This window comes from Podarcis bocagei (genome assembly GCF_964188305.1).
Source record: "Podarcis bocagei genome assembly, chromosome: 1".
In the NCBI taxonomy this organism is placed as follows: Eukaryota; Metazoa; Chordata; class Lepidosauria; order Squamata; family Lacertidae; genus Podarcis; species Podarcis bocagei.
The window spans coordinates 40,732,042-40,752,005 of NC_138125.1; the positions used below are offsets into that span (position 1 = coordinate 40,732,042).

Consider the following 19,964-nt stretch of genomic DNA (forward strand, 5'->3'; position numbering starts at 1 on the left):
CGGACCTCCGGAACGAATTAAGTTCATAACCAGAGGTACCACTGTACTCTTTCTGTGCAGCAGAAGCCAGCCTATAGTGGTTCTATGCAAGCACTCTAGAAAGGTTTCTGTGGCATAGAAAGTGTGTGTGTATTAGAATAGGAATGTGGTGTCCTTCTCTGACTTCATCTCTGCTAATACATCACAAACAATAATAAAACCTGAAAGCCTCATTATCACCTCATTCACTGGCAAAAACAAGTGGTCCATCTATTACCTAGGTGCTCCAGCAGATGGAGGGGGGAAAGGCGACACCTGTACTGAGTTGGGAATGCTCCTTCTACCACCATTTTGACAATGCTGCTCTTTGAGGATGGTTGGCTTCCAGAAGTTATCAGGGAAAATGGAAGCACCTAAGTCAGGCTTCCTCAACCTGTGCCCTCCAGATTGAGACTACAATTCCCAGCATCCCTGACCACTGGTCCTGCTAGCTAGGGATCATGGGAGTTGTAGGCCAAAAACATCTGGAGGGCCGAGGTTGAGGAAGCCTGACCTAAGTAAAGCCTAAGGAATTTGGGGGAGTGGGGAGACTGAAGGGAGCAATAATTGTCAGTGCTAATGTGGGGCACAAATTTGCATGGTGACCACATTTTGGGTGTCCCCCCCCCATCTTCTGAGTCTCCATATGTCTGTTTATAAAATAGTCCTGTCAATTTAAAGAAACGCAATAAACGCTTCCTCAGATTTGTGAGAATTTTCAGAGGCTCCCTGATTATGGCACAAATGGCAAAGCAATTATGAGGTGAATAAGCATTGTCCGCCATTAATGACTTCAGAACACAAACCTTTTTATTTGCGTTCCCAGTTACGGAAGGGAGGCTTATGAAGCAAAATCACATTTTAACGAAGGAAAATAATGCATGGCCTCATTTTTTAAATTTATTTTTTATTTTTAGGGATTTAATCCCCTGGACATTGCTCCCTTGTGGCTCACAAAAATATGACAAGAAAGCTAAAAATTTCATTTGCAAAAGGAAGTACCTCAGGCAGACCTTGGAATTATACCTTTTAGAGCCTTCTGGAAACAAGTATCTTTTGTGGGGTCTTGAGTATTCTGTGGCAGTACTTTACCAGGCATTCTCTAAATGATTTTAATGTTGTTTTTACTCAGCTTTTACTGTCAGAAAGCAGCTTTCATCACTAGGCCGGGGCCCTCCGTTCAGCATTTTTAGAGCAGTCAGGGGTGAGGGTATGGAATTCCCTTGCTGTTCTTAATAAATTGCAAGTTGGCTGTTCAGGACTGTCCGTTGTTCCCTTTGCAGCAACAGATCATGGACTGATAGTAAATCAGAACCAGTATGTTTTCTTAATTTTACATTTGGGCTAAGTTAATCTATTTAATAGGAAAAACATCTGGCCTAGCTGTGCTTTTATTCTGTTCTTTACAGCAGGAACCTCACCACCATGGGACTAGTGGAGTCAGACAAGGTCAACATTTCGTAGTATACCTGCATGCAGTTAATAGTGAATATATGTGAGCAGTGCAGAGCTTACACACACACACACACACACACAGAGAGAGAGAGAGAGAGAGAGAGAGAGAGAGAGAGAGAGATATTTTATGGGCACCACATTAGTGATAAAAGGTTGCTCTCATAATCAGCTGCAGTAAATTCAGGCTTGGTAGAGAATCGGAAATCTGGGGGCATAAATTTGCCGATAGTTGATATAATATAAATAAGGTCATTGATAAAAGAATCGAGGTGTTCAAGTACTGCGAATCATCTGAAATTTAAAATATTCAAATATCTGTGTCCAAGCTTGTGCTCATACATCATACATAGTAAAACATGCATTGTGTGGAATTTTTCTCTTCTATCAGATTTAATATCCCGAAAACACCGCAGGAGATGTAAAAAATGTGTAAAGTGCTTTGTTCAATTTAGGATCCTTAAAACTGAGAAATATATCATTTATTGGACCAGTTATAGTGGTTTAAAGTGTTCTGAAAGCCTCTGAACTACACAAATCTCCAAAAGTATATATAAGCAAGTTTATACAGTACAGTATAAAGAAAATTCAGTAATGAAGATGATTTTTGTTATTTTTTCTGGAGTTTTTGTTTTTTAGCTGTTCAGCATTTCTCATCACTTGTGGGTCAAACAAACTAATTATAACCTCATACAGAAATATCACTGGAACAGAGCCATTGACAAAACTAGGTCTGTCCTACATTACTGTGTTTTGCCACCTTTTTTTTTTTTTTACACAGAAAGCTTCAGAGAAAACACTTTTTTCTTGGCCATCTTTCTGATATTTTGGTGATGTCCATATTCACAAGTTAGGTTTGCCAGGCAAACGCATGCAGGAAGCTGCTTGGGTCAGTTTGCATGAAGTTGTTAGAAGTACACCTGACTTTGTACAAACCTGTGAATAAAAGATAATGTCTTTTGAGCATGTGCAGAGTAAAATCATCCTGTGTTGAATGAATGCCCAGAACGTAAACCCTGTGTTAGTGGAGGGACGCCTGTATATCCCAACCAGACAAGCAAAGCAGTCCGGTGCTCCCCATGCTGCAGTTGGAGAGGTGGGCATTGCAATGAGCAATAGTGGGCGTCCTATTGCTCAGCATTCCCAGCTAAGCCAGATTCTCACCAGCTGCCACTGACTTCCTGCTTTTGCCTGCTCAGTGTGGACCCTGATCCCGTCTCACTGACATGTGCACAGCAGTCAACCTGGATGAGGTCCCACTATCCTGCCCACCTAGCCCACCTTCTGCAGTGTGGATGTGGCCGTGGTCCAATTGTTCTCTCTGCACCATCTTCTGCAGTTGCTGCATAAGACAGGGCTGCAAATATGGCGGTGGCCGGAGGGTATGCTGGTGAGGAGAGGAAGCGGAAGTCAGGCTTGTACCCTTAAAACCCAGCACTTACCTTTTCTGGAAAGATATGCCAACAGGAAACATGGGATGCTACAAATAACAGGTAAAAGTAAAGGTGGAGGACCCCTGGACGGTTAAGTCCAGTCAAATTTGACTATGGGATGCAGCGCTCATCTCCGCTTTCAGGCCAAGGGAGCCGGCGTTAGTCTGCAGAGAGGTTTTCTGGGTCATGTGGCTAGCATGACTAAACAGCTTCTGGCATACAGGACACTGTGGTGGAAGCCAGAGCACACAGAAACACCATTTACCTTCCTGCCGTAGTGGTACCTATTTATCTACTTGCACTGGTATGCTTTTGAACTGCTAGGTTTGCCAGAGCTGGGACTGGCAACGGGGGCTCACCCCATCACACAGATTCAAACTGCTGACCTTCCGATCTGCAAGCCCAAGAGGCTCGGTGGTTTAGACCACAGTTCCACCCGCGTCCCACTACGAATAACAACAGCAGCAACAAAGATACTTTTAAAACAAACCTGAAAAGAAAGAAAAATGGAAAAGAAATATGAACTCCCGTCTCTGCCTTGATCAAACTTAGAGGAGTGTTATGGCATCAGACCTTCTCTGCTGTCAAAGCTATTCCTGCTTCCTCTGCTTAGCTTTTCAGATTCTGTGAACTTCATTCAGGGTTATCATGAGGCAATATGGGAAAGCAGAAATAAACTTTCATATAGCCTGGGGGCTTAAAAAGCCCTTCCCAAATCTGCAGTATGTTAGGGGACTTCTGCTCCCCAAAGTAATGTTACTGTTTATGCATTCCTGACTCAAAGTTCCTTTTAACTGGGTCTCAGGGAGGTGTGCATAAACAGCAGCATTATTTTAGTCAGCAGGAATTAATTATTGAAATCAATTATTGCTTCTTTCAGACTGCTGAAGTCAGTCCACAGTAAGCTGACTAAAAAAAAAATACTTGCCTTGTTTGCTGCCTTCGTGTGCAAAGACAAAAATAAATGAAAAAACAACGGACGGAAGCTTCCGATGTTCACCCTCTTCCATCACATAGGTTCTTAAAAAGAAAAGGGGGAAAAATGTTTTACCTGATTCCTTGTTTGTATTGTCAGGAAATCAGGCCATAGACCTTTGATTAAGTTATTTTGCTCCAGGGTACATTTTTAGAATAAAAAACACACACTTCTGCTTTGCTGAATAGGGGGTGATGAGACTGTGATCTCTGTAATGGGATATTATGTGCTTTTGACCCACACACTTGTCCCAGGTCAGTTGTCTTCCTAACAACTGAAACATGAGCCCTGTTTACATGTTACTTGTGTGCAAGGAATACGTATGTAGAGAGGGGAGTGGGGCCAGACCTTTCGCCCCACCCCAAGAGGCAGGGAAGCATTAAACAAGGATCCTGAGGTATTTTGAGATAGACTTACAGAATTGCAGAGTTGGAAGTGACCTAAAGGGCTGTGTAGTCCAGCTATGCAAGAATCACAGAGCTAATGAAGGCAACAAAACTGAAATTCAGTCCATATAAGACGAGTGGCCTTGCCCTTGCCCTGGTAGTGATGTGTGACATTGGGAACATGGATGAGCAATGCCATGTCAATGGTACTGCCTGAGCAGTCCTGAGCCCTAAGTCCACTTGAGAGGCCACTCAGGTTGATAAATTTAGCAGTAGCAAGGACTGGACCTTTTTTATGATGGCCCCAGACTTGCAGAATTCCCTACTTCAAGTTCTCTACTGAGCCCCAACTCCTGCCAGCTTTGAACAGTCCCTAAATACTTTATAACCTTGCCACGCATTTACTGCTGGCCCTCTATATATGATTGAGGTAGCTGGTAGGGAAGCATGGGCAGAGGGGTGTTGCCTACCTGGGTTCCCAATGCCACACATCACTGCTGGTTACTGGGAGGGGCAAGGCAGTGCAGGCACAATGGCAGAGCCAATCTGGATACTCCGGCTGCTGCGCTCACACCGAGCTTCCTGCTGCCTTGCCCTTTGCCCTCCTGCTAACCGGACGTGATGGGCAGCATTGGGAAGCCAGGTGAGCTGTGCTGCCCTGCCGGTTTCCACTGTGTAATTGCATCTGTTGTTTTATGTGTGTGTTCAACTGTTTGAACATTTTTTTTATTGTAAGTCATCTTGTGAGGGCTTATTCTAAAGTCGGGGTGGAAATAAAACAATATCAATACAAGTTAGTTCTTGAGCAGTGACACACAAAAAAGCTGTAACCGATTTTTTTTAAAATAACAAAAATAACAAAATGCTTGTCATAATCATGGGCGATTTGAGTTTGTTTATGTGGAGGCTTTGTATATTATGGGAAACCGGGTATGTGTGTCCTCTATGCACAGATATATATTGTACATCTTTCCCCTGGGCTTTGTATCTGTGTTAGGGATGGAGGGCACATTTTGCCCTCCACGCAACAGTAACATTAGGGACAGATTTTGCATTTCCCCATAGGAGTTCCCAGAGGCGGAAAAAAATAAAGGAATGCACTTGCAGATACAGTTGTTGATGGAGTAAGCACATTTCTGTCCTGATAACCCCAGCACTGAATAAAACCCTTTCCCCTAAAAATAGGTCCCTGTTTCAACAATGGCTGTTTCAAATCTGCTGCAGCCAGAATTTCCTTCAGCCACCAAAATATTCCTGTGAGTATTACTTGTTTAGGGTTTTTAGGTTACCTTAGGGCTTGAACTTGACATGAAGTGCAAGGAGTAACAACGCAGATGCTACCATCTTGGGAAATTTAAGAGATCAGACCTCCCTTAACACCTGGTCTCATAACCCCTGCATTCTATGAGAGGATTTTGTTGCAATGAATTTATTAGGCCTTGTTGCTGCACAGTGTTTGCTGAGCAGATACAATATATGCGCTGGTACGGCAGCTATGCTATTTGTATGCAATCAGGTGCTGTTTGCCCTGTGTATAAAGATGCCATAGTGGTCTGTTGTGTGTTAACTAGTTACTAACACACTAAATAGACATTCATTCATTGAAATATTCATTTAGTGATTCAGGTTTTTCTAATGTCTTGTCAATTTGTTTGTTCAGTGAGCAGCTTAATAGTATTTTAATATCATGAGCTAATGGATGCAGAATGCTGAAATTAAAGGATAAATAAGGATCAATTCCTCCTACTAATCCTATCAATTCCTTTATAAATGTTCCCTCCCTTAAGATTTACATACAGATAATGATTTCAGAAAAAATTAAATATCTCTAAGTAAGCCTGACAAAGTAACTCTGAGATTGTTCAGAGTTAATCTTACATTTATTATAAGAACCTTTTGTTTCTGTATTTATTTTATGAATAGAAGTATGCTTCTCTGGAACAAGCAACATAGTGATAAGGAAGATAGAAAAATCTAAGAGTGAACAGAGTGAAATTTCTCTTCCCCCACAGATCTCCCATTACACATGAAGGACATCACCTGATTTCTTATTATTTGACATTTCACATTAATGTGCACAAATGGGACATTCGGCAGTCTGATAATACTTAGCTGAGAGTAAGTCTAATTGAGTTCAATGTTTCTCGGTAAGCATATGTATGATCATAGCCATGCAGTGTAATCCTATATCTGTATCTATCTACACAGAACTTCTGTGGAACTCAATGGGACATACTCCGAAGTAAGTGGGTTTAGAATTACAGCCTTGGTGACTTGTATATAATGAAGTGACCGCATTACAGTATTACATGCTAGCAATCACTTTCTAGTGACCAAGTGCATTTGTGAACCAGCCTTGAATAGTCCCGGCTTGTTTCCAGATATATAGGATAATGCAGTTGCATTTCTAGGTCGGATAGTACGTCTTCCAGATATATTTATCCCCACACTTTCAGAAATCAGCAAATGGGTAAGGAAAGTAAGCTCACATTCCTTCCTCTTTGTCCCCGCTTCAGCTATCCTCAGATTGAGTGTCGGCTTCAGATTTTGGAGGGTCTTTGGGCAAGACATTCTCCATGGGCTCCGTTCCTCAATGAGACAAATGGTCTCATCAGCAGGTCTGGTGGGATAGGGCAGTGGTGAGGACAAGGGTGTGTGACTGCACCAGCAGAGCCATCCAGCACTCCTACTGGAATTCCCATGCATCCCTGATCTTGCTACCATCCTATCCCACTCCAGGTAAACAGCAAAGATGCTGCTGTTGGGAGGGTGGCTCTGCAGGACTGCCCCACCCCACCAGCCAGGCCTGCTGCTCATTCCTGCAGCAAGTCTCTGGGGCTCTTTTCAACTAGGCTCTTGCTGGAACATGGATCCTTGGTAAATGCCCAACCATGCTGAGACTTGGTGACAGAATTAGCAATTGATAATGTAAATGTGTCTTGCCACTGAGTGAGAGAGAAGAGGGAGAAGTAGTTTATCTTGAAAGAGCATCCATTTTCTGTCTTGTGTCTATCTAAACTGCCATTCAACTATTGTTTAACCCTTGTCTATGTTGTGTGTGTGTGGGGGAGAGAAAGAGAGAGAGAGAGAGAGAGAGAGAGAGAGAGAGAGAGAGAGAGTGTAAGGACATGAAACACTGAGTCTATGCCTTTTTTCCTTTGCCTCTCAGTTTAATATTGTGTGTACACTGCGTTGCAGTTCACATTTGACAGTGCTGTAAGTAATTCATCTTCTGTTTTCTTGATAGATTACTTTACACCTGGTTTGTGCTTGCCCTGCCTTTGCTTCCTGTAGTTCTGCTAAAAGTACTGGATTAAACAAACATAATACATCATCTCCATACCATCTAACATTTGACAAGGGAAAATAGGTATGCTTGTTTTACATGAAGTGAACAAGGGATTCATAGTATAGCAGTTAGCAAATCAAAGGAGAAGGCCACTTCCATGGGGTTTAATGGCAAATGTTTGATGTGTTAACTTTAAATTATATATTTCCTTACACCTGAGAATCCACATCTGTACAATCAAATTTGCACATTTAAGGTCACAGTGCATAATGTTCAGAAGGGTTATGATATTTAGTTTCTGAGAATATTAGACAGTTTTGTGCCAGGTAAAACAGGTAGCTGACATATGAGATACTGCATTACTTAAATGTTCAGCAGATGCAAGTAACATGTACATAGAATGAGAAAAGAGAGAATCGACACAGCTGGAAGGTATCTATCTTCAATCTTTTCTGACCTATTACAACTTCAAAACTCCTTTCCAAAGGACACACAAACTATTCTTCATACACTTACAGTTTTGCTGCGCATAGAGAGTATCGATCATGCAAAATTCTTCATTTAATTTTACAAGATTTATAGACAAAAACCTCTAAACAGTTTCCCATAAAACAAGATAAAATATTAACAATAAAAGCAAACTTTGAATCATGGCATTGTAGATATGGGTGTGGCCAGGATTTATTTTAGGGGGCAGAACCGAGATATCTGTGATGCAATTGGCCAGTTAGTAACAGTTGCCTCCCTTGCCCCCCTGGCTCCGCCCATGATTGTAAAGTTGGAAGGGATCCAAAGTATCATCTTGTCCAACACCCTGCAATGCAGGAATCACAGCTTAAGCATCTCCGACAGATTGCTATCCAGTCTCTATTTAAAAAATCCACAATCTTCCAAGGTAGTTCATTCCACTGTTGAACAGCTCTTACCTTCAGAAAGTGCTTCCCAATGTATAGCTGGAATCTCCTTTATTGTAATTTGAGTCCATTGGATTGGGTCCTACCCTCCGGAGCAACAGAAAATCCTTAAGATATCATATTGTATCTCCTCTCACTCTCCTCTTTTCCAGGCTAAACACACCCAGCTCCCTCAACCACTCCTCATAAGGCTTCATTTCCAGACCCTTTATCACCTTGGTTGCCTTCCTCTGCACACATTCCAGCTTGTCAATATCAGTCTCCCCTTCTCAGTCACACTGAAAGCCCTGTTTTGTTTTGTACATTTTAAAATCTCTGATTAGAAAGTTCAAAGAGGGAGGAGCTCCAAGTTACTGCAGAGCATGGAACGTAGAGAAGAAATTCTCCCAAAGACCACATTGATCTACTGGGTATATACCGTATTTTTCGCCCCATAGTGTGCACCGCCCCATAGGACGCACCTAGGTTTTTTGGGGGGAAATAAAGAAAAAAAATTTATTTCCCCCCCCCAGGCATGGGGCTGGCGCGGGGGAAGCCTGAGCTTCCCCAGCCCCCAGAACAGCCTGCTATCCGCAAGCCTAGGAAGCCCGGCACGAAGTCACACCGATCTCCCCAGGCTTGCGGAGAGGTGCTCTTCAGCGCGTCCCAGGCTTCGGAATGCAGGCGGCTCCGCACAGCCGCCGGGAGCCCAGCGCGACTTCGGAGGGCTGCGTGGAGCTGGGCAAATCCCAGGGCTGCAGGCACCTCTGCGCAGCCGTCGGGAGCCCAGCACGACTTCGCGTCGGGCTCCGGAGGGCTGCACGGAGCTGGGCGAAGCTTCCTGAAGCCTGGAGAGCAAGAGGGGTCGGTGCGCACCGACCCCTCTCGCTCTCCAGGCTTCAACGAAAGCCTGCATTCATCCCATAGGACGCACACACATTTCCCCTTCATTTTTGGAGGGGAAAAAGTGCGTCCTATAGGGCAAAAAATACGGTAAAGGGGAAGGTAGGTTTTCAAGTAATCTGCCCCCGAGCACCCCCAAATTATGCATCTGTTCCTTCAAGGAGAGTGTAACCTCATCCATGACAGCAGTGTACTGATTTCCTGGGCTCAGGAACCACTCACACACAGTGTCCGTTTTGCCAGAAATCGTATGTATTTTATTAGCCCACATTTAGCTCACCACTGCATCCATGCATCGGTCCAAGGCCTTATTACCCTGTCCCAATTCAGATGTTACAGAGAAATAGTTATTATCAGTGTACTGATCTCACATGCCTCCAAAACTCCTAATGACTGCTCCCTGTCTTGCTGTAGATGTTAAATAGCATCGGCGACAGTATAATGCCCTCTGGCACCCAAGAAATGCCTTCAGCACATTTAGCGTACTGTATATGCAGAAAGGGCAAATGACTGTTGATTTTCAAAAGTCCCCTTGGTTGTTACAACATTTCAAAGGATAAAGGAGGGAGTCAAGGTGCCATTTCAAAAGTGCAGAAAAATAAGCATTTTATGACATATGTTTTTAAGATCCCCCCCCTTCTCAGAGGCACTGATGTACAACCCTGTTTTGAAATAACCGTGTAGGGTATAGTGCTTTACATCGAAGTGCCCCTGAGGAAGAATATCTTCAGGACGTGCTGGGCTGTTAAAATGTTTGCTTCTGTACACCTTTCAAATTCCATCTTTCTGTTTTCTCTGTCACATAATTGCATCTGTCTTAGAGGAGGAATCTGCTGTTTATACAGAAACACCCTACCTGGCCCTGAGATCCCTGAGGGCCAATTCACATGACCACTTCTGTGCTATCATTAAGTACACAAGAAGCAAAAGTTCAGTGCATGGTTTGAAAGCATTGGCATAAGGTTTTTGTGAAGTCTGTTCACAAGTTGAAAGGTTCGCATTCATTTCTTTAATTCTTTTTACTTCGTTATGACCATCAGAGTTTAATTTCTGAGGTGTATTTTGGTTCAGACCATTTGAAACAGAAGTGGATGTTGTTTTCTCCCCTTTGCCTCTAAAGGACAGAGGCCAGACATTTCTGTCCTCTGAGGAAAAGCCAGAAGATGCCATTGGTGAAATGTCAAAAATAATTAAGAAGAATTCTACTGTTCAGTCTTACAGAAGAAATCTATCTTTTGGGAGAAAAAAACACAGATAAGGGAAATGAGGTGACAGCTTATTTGATGATATTTACAGTTGAATGTGACGTCAATTTGGAAGGGTAGTAGAGATCAATTTTAATGACAGGCAACTAAGCATGCTTATTGATTTGGAGGCCAGCTAGAGCACAAATGGCAATGACCATTAATATACCAGCATCCCAGCCACTCATGCCACAGAAAAATAATTTATACCATTATATTTTTAAAAAGCAAATGGTTTATGACAGGGGCAACCAATGTGGTACTCCCCAGACATTGTTGCACTGCAGCTCCCATCAGCCCCAGTCACAATGGTCATGGATGTTGAGAGTTGTAGTCCAGTAACAACCAAAAAGGCAACCCTGATTTATGGACAAAATTTAGAAGGGAAATTTATAGATCTGCTGATTTTTTAAAATGGATATTATTAAGTATACTTTAAGGTGTAGTTCCTAGCAATATCAACAAGACCCCATGTACAATTGTTTAATTATAAATTATGTGACCCATATATTGGGGCAGTGTAGGATAGTGGTTAAAGTGTTTGGACTGCAGGGAGCCGAGTTCATCCATGAAACACACTGGGTGATGATGAGGCCATTCACTTCCACTTAGACTAACCTACCACATTGGGTTGTTATGGAGATTGCTGAGGAGAGGAGTCGTGTACACAGATTTCCTTTCTTGGAGAAAAGGTGAACTATGAATGTAATAATAAATATAGGGCTTTTTACAGATGAAGAATCTTTAGAATGAAACAAGAAGATATACCGTATTTTTCGCTCTATAACACGCACCTGACCATAACACGCACGTAGTTTTTAGAGGAGGAAAATCCGTAGGCATGCCACCCGTAGGCATTCCCTCCATAACACGCACAGACATTTCCCCTTAATTTTTAGGAGGAAAAAAGTGAGTGTTATGGTGCAAAAAATACGGTATGTAGCCAGCTCTTATGGAAATCTTCGCTAAAACAGCTTGAATAGCAAGCCACCAATGAAAAACCCTTTCCCCCTTTGCTATAACCAGAGGCTGGGGACAGGTTGTGCTGTTGGCTTCCTTTGAGATTTATGGGGCACCAGTAGAAAGAGAGCAGGCTAGTAGTCCTATCTAGGAAAAGTCCAACTAATCGGTTTAGCATAAATAATATAACATGTTGTTCAGTGTGTAAACAATGTTTACAGAGGCACAAGAAGTCACCTTAGCTAGCAGTATGGAAGCTCCAGGCTATGGGAATAATTGGGCCTGCAAGATCTTCCCATTTGGCCCATAATGCCATTTTGGCCGACATTTGCCCTACACCTGAAAGACCTGGCTCAGCTGAAAGGCACTGGACTGTGCACAGCACTGTATGCTGAGCTTTGCAAAGCCCAGTGATCAGTGGGTGGGTACAGTAGAGCTTGCAAAGTGCTCTGCACAGGATTTCACAAGATTCAACCTTCAGCTGAACATTGGATCTTGTAAAGTCCCACACATAGTAGTCCATAAGACCCTACCAGCTGATTGTTAGATCTTTGCAGGCTATGCCTTTGCCTCCAGAGTTTGGTGTCATTGTGCAAGCAGAAGTTCTTCCACTCATGCAATTATTTAGCTGAATGCCACCCTGTATTGCCTGCTGTGAAGACAGATGCAAATAATAAATTAGCTTTTCTGCAAATTCTTTATCCTCCCTTAGCACATCTTAGACTCCCTTGTCATCCAAAGGTCCAGCCACTTCCCTAGCCAGTCTTTTGAGGTATTTAAATAATTTTTGTTGTTGGCACTTTGCCAAAGTTTGTTTCCCCTTTTTGTTCTCATTTGGACATGACTTCTGTTATCGAAAAGAAGCCTTCTTCCATCTAATAGTTTATCTGATTCTGCACATTAACAGAACTGGCATCCTCTTGGTCCTGGGGGTACCATTCTTAATCTGCAACTCATCTGAATGGTCTGCTTGCCTTTGTGGTGTACACTGTAGAGGATGAGAGGGTTATTGCAGTGGATACGTCTGGGAAAGGGGATTTTACATTTTGGGGTACATCTTCTGCATGGATCGCCTTGCATAAGTTGTCTCAGATTATGTTTTTAGGTCCAGCAGACCACTTATATGAGCTTTTAAAATAATGTGTAGATCAGCTCAGACTGTTCTCTTGGGCCTTACGTAGAAGGTTCTGGTTCACAGAAACACTGGGAGATGTTCTTGACCTACTACAGGCTCTAGATTCCCTGCCAGGGGTGTTGCTATTATACCTAATGCATCTACTCTGGAAACCAGGCACAAATATTTAAGACTGTGCTGGCTGATTCATTATATTTTATCCATTTAGTTCTAAGAACTCCAGTTTAATTTGCTGGCCTCTTTTCTAGATAGCCTTGCCCAGGCAGGTGCATTATGTGACCAATGAGAGCAGCAAAATAACCAGAATGCACAACGGTGATGAGATAAAATCTGGTCATATCTTTATTGACAGCAGCTGCAGGCAGGGCAAGGGTTGGCATGGCATTGGGTCCCAGGATTAGCTCATCATTCCACATGCCCCATGTTGATGGAATGTGTCCTCTGGGTTTGGGTTACTCTAAACCTATACAACGGGATTCGGCTAGTGCTGAACCTTGCCGTGGTACAAGCCAAGCAAGCAAGGTCTCACCAGGGTGCAGATTCCAACCAGGCAGACACTGAACCCACGCTTGCGTTTGCCATGGTCAATTCTCCTCTCAGGCCCCTTATGGGGGGGGATATACAATGTTGACCCTGACCAATGCCATTTCCACCCTCATAAAAACAACGTTATTCCGCCTAACAAAGGAAAGACATAATTTCACTGAGGGAAAGTCAGGAATAAAACCCCCAACCAAATGCCAATCAGGGAGAGAGAGAGAACTCTTTCAAGCCCTGTCAACCAGCGACCCAAAATTGCTCAGTGAAGACTCTAACCTGAGGGTGGGGCAGGCAGGAAGCTCTCAAAGCAAAATGGCTGTGAGCTCCAGGGGAAGCAGCCTTATAGACTTTCCCCTCCCTTCTGCAGCAAGGGCTCATGAGACAGCTTTTCCCCATGAGCCCATCACACAGAGAAGATACTGAACAAAACCTTGCCCAGGATTCTGCTCCAATCTATGGACCGCAATGCCTCTGGGCAAAGGAGTCCCGTGCTTACTGGACACAGAACAGGGCTTCTAGATCAGTTTGTCATGCTTATCAATCACCAACTATATCTATCTTTCTCTCTAGCTATCTACACACACACATTCTCTTATTTCCTATTTTCCACATCTTCTGTGGAAGAGAAAATAGCTTCATCTTATTTAATTTAGTGCCTTTATTATAATTGCTTTGTTTCCCCCCCAATCAGAACAGGTATCCTGTTTTAATATGGTGTTCAATACTCTCTGGTCTTGATAAACAGGCTAGAGCTTCCTCTTCTGGTTTATGTTGATCCAATCCCCCTTTTATTTTTCTCTCACTCTGAATTAATTTGCCTTGACTGCTTTTACCCACTCTCAATTAATATATTAATTTACAATAAATTAATTAATCCCCCCCTGACAACTGTTTTAGGGGCACCACAACTCATATTAATGGTGGACTGCCCATTCTAATTAAAATCAATACATAGCCCTTAATGCATTTACTCCTATCTTTACTATGAAAACTAGCTCACCAGGAAGAAGTCATTTAATCACTGGACTGGGTTGATACGTGTGATCTTGGCGAAAGATTAGATGTTTGCATTTTGCAATGCAACTACCAGCATGGCATTCACCATGGAAATATTAAATGAGTAAAGGTATGTGTTTTATTTTTGCTATAGCAACCTTATGCAGACATTCTAATTCTTACATCCAGGTACATTCCTACTCATACTTGGATTTATTATGTACAGCGAGGACCACATTCATTGAAACATATTGCCCTGCATAACACTTTCAAGAAGTGTTGTCTTCTCCTCTGGACCACTTCCAGAGATCCCTAATTTTCTCCTGATTATGCTCTGTAAGTGTTGGTTTTCTTGGCTTTAGGTAACATTTTGAAATACTCTTTTGACATATTGTATTATTTCATGGTCTTGTACTTTATTATATGTTTGACGTATGGCTTACAAAACACCTTGAGTTTAAAAAGTAGTATACAAGTATACATCTGAATGTATAGGGAAACTTTTTAGGGAAACTTCTTAAGGTTTAATGTTTTTTCTATATTTTTATATATGCTGAAAGCTGCCCAGAGTGGCTGGGGCAACCCAGCCAGATCGACAGAGTACAAATAATAAATTATTATTATTATATTATTGTTATAAGTTTATTAAATAAATAAGCAAGACAGTTTCTTTTGACCACTGGATGACTTTTTCAAATAGATGTGTAGATCCGTAGGCCATTTTGCACACTTACCAGGCTGGCAAGAGTCTCGGAGCAAGTGTGCTCCCTTGCACCATGCAAATAAAATCTTCCCTTGGGATGAAGGCCAGTTTTAAAATGTAATAGTAGGTAGTTGTAATCATCATCACATGTGAGACGAGAGCTCTGTGGTTACACCCGATTGTACACACGTCCAAGGAATGTTTGTCGGGAGCTCCCATGTTTTAGTCACAGATACAGCATACTGTATTTTTTGCTCTATAAGACGCACCAGACCCCAAGACGCACCTAGTTATTGGAGGAGGAAAACAAGAAAAAAAAAATTCTGAATCCCAGAAGCCAGAACAGCAAGAGGGATCGCTGCGCAGTGAAAGCAGCGATCCCTCTTGCTGTTCTGGCTTCTGGAATAGCTGCGCAGCCTGCATTCGCTCCATAAGACGCACACACATTTCCCCTTACTTTTTAGGAGGGAAAAAGTGAGTCTTATAGTCTTATAGAGCAAAAAATATGGTATATGGTGGAGAAGTAGAAGGTTTCATTTGGCCTGTTAAATGTTTGAACCTTGCTGCAGAATATATGAGAAGTTCATTATGGCTTACTCTCCTCTAGTTCCTAAGGATACTCAGAGTCTTCTGGTTTATGAGGACATTCTACTGCTTATTTTGTCTGATGCCCACCCCAAAGGTTATTATCCACCATCATTTATGCCATTTCCAGGGTTTTAGGTGCTGATAATTTTGAAAGGCTCCTAACAACTTTGAACGGCAATCATCTACAGAAAGAATTTCAACTCCAAACATCCCATTTCTCCATGTAGCAGTTGAGGGGTTGCTCTCTGGAGAGTTACATCAGGGGACACACACTCCCTAGGTGCTAATTGCTTCTCATTCATACTGATACCGTCCTTCATTTAAAAGCACGCAAGGAGTAATAGCCCAGTAAATCTGAAGGCCAGGCCAGTTGGTGCTTTGAGTGAGATATACTGAGGTAAGAAATCAACTTCTTAGGTTTAGGAGCCTCCTGAGCTTTTTCTTTTTAATCAGACTATTGATTTCCCTCCCAACATTCATTGTCTAAAACTTGATCACTGATATACTTTTCACCTTCCTACAATGAAACACTTGGGAAAGCTCCATAAAATACCTGGAAAATGCCCATTGAAAACACAAATCTACCATTTTTTAGCTGGGAAAAAATAGCTCTCGTCTCATAGGTAAACTATGAGAATTGAGAAGTACATTGCTTTGACATTTATGGGTCCTTTTATGTTGCTGTTTACTACTACAAGCTGCGCAAAGCATAGGGGTCTAGCCATTTAAAATGTGTGGCTCGCCTGGTTTCTTATATAAGAATGTTAAAAGTTACACTAGTAAAGACCTGTGCTGAACAAAAAGTATTACGGAATTCTGTATACATAAATGACTTTTGCTCTCTCTAACAGTGGCTTTTAACTTTTAACAGAATTGTTCCTGCTTCTTGGTGGCTCCACTGGGGTACAAATGAACAACATAAATCATATGTGTGACATCAGCAAAGTTCTGGGCACTGAAAAGAAGTGAAACAATAATTTATTTATTCATCACCATTGTATGCCATGCCCAAGCAGCTTGGAGGAGCCACATACAGGGCTACTCATTCCCTGTGAGGATGTAGGCTTGACAGGCAGAGAGTGTGAGTTACCCAAAGCCATGAAGTCAGCCTTGTGGCAAAGTTATAATTTGAGAACAGTTTCCTCTAGTTCAGGTATACTTCTGTATCTACTACACCACAGTGGCTGTTCAATTGTGGACAAATGTGTGTCTAGAAATATAAAGTGGTACCTCGGGTTACAGACGCTTCAGGTTACAGACTCCGCTAACCAAGAAATAGTACCTCAGGTTAAGAACTTTGTTCTCATCCTAACAGAAATCGTGTGACGGCGGCGCAGCGGCAGTGGGAGGCCCCATTAGCTAAAGTGGTGCTTCAGGTTAAGAACAGTTTCAGGTTAAGTACGGACCTCCGGAATGAATTAAGTTCTTAACCCGAGGTACCACCGTACAGGCATTTTGCGCGTGTTCAAAGAATGTGCAATCAAGCATGTGAGCATCACTGTGAACCTGGAAGTTGCAGGAAAAGATTGTGGAACCGGGGTAGGGATGTAATAGAGAGTGCTTATGTGCACTCTGACAATGCGCATGAAAACCTGGAACATAACCTGTGCATGTGGCCATAGTGTAGATGAAGCAGCTGTGTGGTAACCTTGATAAACTAGCATTTATGTCTTTTGTGTTTTTATGTTGTAAACCACCCTATGATCATCATATAAAGGGTGGTATTTAAATATAATTTAGTAGTAGTAGTAGTATTTGTAGGAGTAGGAACACTTAAAGCGTGTTTACCCTTCCTTACACTTGAAAAAGTCTGCTAAACACAAAAGAAAAGTGATATTTAGAGAGGAAGGGGGGAAAGCATTAGTTCTTCTTAATATATATTTGGTTAGCCCCCAGCAATCCAAACACCTCAGAAGAGACTGTCAATGTTGACCTTACAGAGTGGATCTTCTCAGGCCTAGCAGAAATCTGCAGTCACTTCAGCAACCTTTTCATGGGAAGCAAGGCTGGGTTTGGGTGGGGACATGCCAGCAACACCCACACCCACACACCCACACCCACACACCCCGAGCTACTGCGGGGTGTGCATAGTTCAAAAACATGGCTGCAATGTGAGCCAGTTAACCAAGTGCAACCTCCTGCCTGTGACTGGTATGTGCTGAGATCACTGCTGGATTGTACCATATATGGGGCTGTCTCTGGTTTACCACAATTCTGTGCACTTTGCTCAAAATAAAGCCAAATAACATACAGTTATGGGACATGTGTAGAGTAACAGTTGAACCATACTACATGGCAACACTTGGCTACTCAGTTTACCTTGAAGTGACCTTCTGGAGCTTGTTGGTGACTTGTCCAGGTGTATTTCAGGGTAGCATCACACAGCCACTCCCAGAAAAGATGACCCTGGTTCTCTTTTGCACAGGTTCTGATGGCCTTGGGAAGGAAAGAAAGGGGTGTTAGCCGCGGATAGTTGTAATGTTGGTTTGTCTTGCTTCCTGATGATTCTGTTTCTCACAGGACTGTTGGTAACAGTGACCTTTGGGAGGATGGAGTTCTTAAGCCTTTTTTAAAAAAGTATGAATATCACACTTTTCAAAACAAATACACACATGTGATTTGGACTAGCAATGGGGAAGAAGTGAAATTTGTTTTGCATTTTAATGCAAACTTCTGATATCTTCATTTTTCCAAATTTTGTGATGCTGTTTTCCAACCAAGTAGGCATGTACAAAAATATGTTTATTAGGGGAAACCGTGCATAAAAAATCCATATATTAGGGGGGGAATATTAAGTCATTGTATAAGGAGGAATTGCTTCCCAAACTCTGTAAATTATGAAAAAAGTGCACTGAAATGCTGATGAATTTTTAAGAGGGTATCCCCCGACCCCCCAAAATCTGCAAACTGATACAGAAATGTGGAGACTTCAACTTCGGATTGGAAAGATGAGAAACTGAGACAAGCTGAAATTGACAAATCTGTTCAACCACAGTTGGACCTTGGTTTTCTTTTCTAAAATGCTGAGAGAAACCTTCACATGGCTTCACTAAACGAAGTCCTCTTTTTGGGAGACCCTTCCCCCCCCTACCCCAGGCAAATAATAATATCCATATGAGGAAATGTAACCCCTCCAAAAGTATGTAATCTAGTTCCCGAGAATGTAGACTCATGTATGAGTATTCTGTTGAGTATTCAGTATTGAAAGCAGAGTGCTGCATATGCAGAAACTTTTACAAGAGGGATAGACTGTTCTCTTATTGGGTGTTTAGAATGATTTCAGAACACTAATGGCATGTGTCATCAGTTCACAAAAGGCATGGGGAATAAAGCTTTGGTAAAGAAAAATACATATTTACATTTCTTTTGGGCACATAAGTTGGGCACCTTTATTATGAAGAAATGGAGAATCACTAGATGGTAATGAGATTCCTAGAAGACAGAAAATGCCAATTTACCGAAGGAAAAGAGGCAGATGAAAGGAAGATGTAGTCTATTGGAAAAAAATACACATACATTAAAAATAAGGAATACAGAGGGACTGTCAGCCTGCACTGATCAGGTTAGACAGATAGAAATTAATTATATTTTGTCTAAGAGGCTGCCTCTGTAGCCTTGGTCCATTTTAAAAAGCACATTAGAAGATTTTTCAAACTTGCTTTCCAATTACCTTGGATGGCAGGCAAAGTGCTTTGAAACAAAACTCATTTTAAATTGGTAAATGCAACCAATCCCAACTGACAGCATTTTCAAAATTCATAACATTCTGCTACTGGTCAAACTAATTCTAAAGGGGATACACATTATAACAGTCCTTTATTAAGGAGAGCGCAAAGGGGCCAATAGTACAGAGACACGGCAGAAATTTTTAAGACAGATAAGCGTGGAAAGGAGAAATCGGTGGAACGTCTGCTGAGGAGGAAACTATTTTTGAGTCAGAAATAGGCACTGGGAAATTAAACATCTATGCACAGTCTAGGCTTATTTTGTTGGCAGTTATTTGGACTGCTTCTACTCCTTTTGTCCCCTCTGAACAAATATATGAAGAAATTGCAATATATGTTTCTTTGAAAAAGATATACATGGCATTTCTGTCATGGAAGCCTTAGAAGACACACCAGTCAGTAGACAATAACAAATACAACTAATTCTAGTACCGAGTAGTGATTAAACTATACAGTGAAAATGATCCACACTTTCTAGTAAGACTATGTGGTAACTCCAAATGGGCCTTGAATCAATTTAGGCCAATTTGGTTTGACCTAGGGTTTAGCTAGAATGGGTTCAGGAAGCCCCAGATTACCCTGGGTCAGATCAGGTCCACCCTGAGTGATCTGGGTATGTCAAGGGGGGCTGTTGGGTGGTGAGCAGTGGTGGAAGAGATGCATATGGGCAGCCTACATATGTCTTCTTCTCCCATGCTTATTTGGGGTTTTAAACCCTAATTC

The 19,964-nt window shown here is 42.1% G+C and overlaps 1 protein-coding gene and 1 long non-coding RNA gene across 2 annotated transcripts in view; one reads left to right on the forward strand and one right to left on the reverse strand.

Moving 5' to 3' along the window:
• The window catches only part of LOC308596326, a 70,543-nt gene that overhangs the window by 8,841 nt on the left and 41,738 nt on the right, over positions 1–19,964 (forward strand). The window lies entirely within an intron of this gene.
• LOC308595991 (uncharacterized protein) lies at positions 1,936–19,201 on the reverse strand. The gene is made up of 5 exons (XM_081210772.1): positions 19,187–19,201; positions 18,876–18,948; positions 17,836–17,944; positions 2,743–2,857; positions 1,936–2,406 (listed from the first exon to the last, which is right to left on the reverse strand). The coding sequence occupies exons 2-5, from the start codon at positions 18,890–18,892 to the stop codon at positions 2,321–2,323; spliced, it is 327 nt and encodes a 108-aa protein (XP_081066898.1). The 5' UTR covers positions 18,893–18,948; positions 19,187–19,201; the 3' UTR covers positions 1,936–2,320.

Excerpts from the sequence above, each read along its gene's own strand:
- LOC308595991 (XM_081210772.1), bottom strand. Across the intron at positions 2,858-17,835 it reads CTCCAGAAGGTCACTTCAAG|CATACCCTCCGGCCACCGCC; the intron begins GTAAACTGAGTA and ends TCTCCTCACCAG. Across the intron at positions 2,407-2,742 it reads CACTGCAGAAGGTGGGCTAG|GTTTGTACAAAGTCAGGTGT; the intron begins GTGGGCAGGATA and ends TTTTATTCACAG.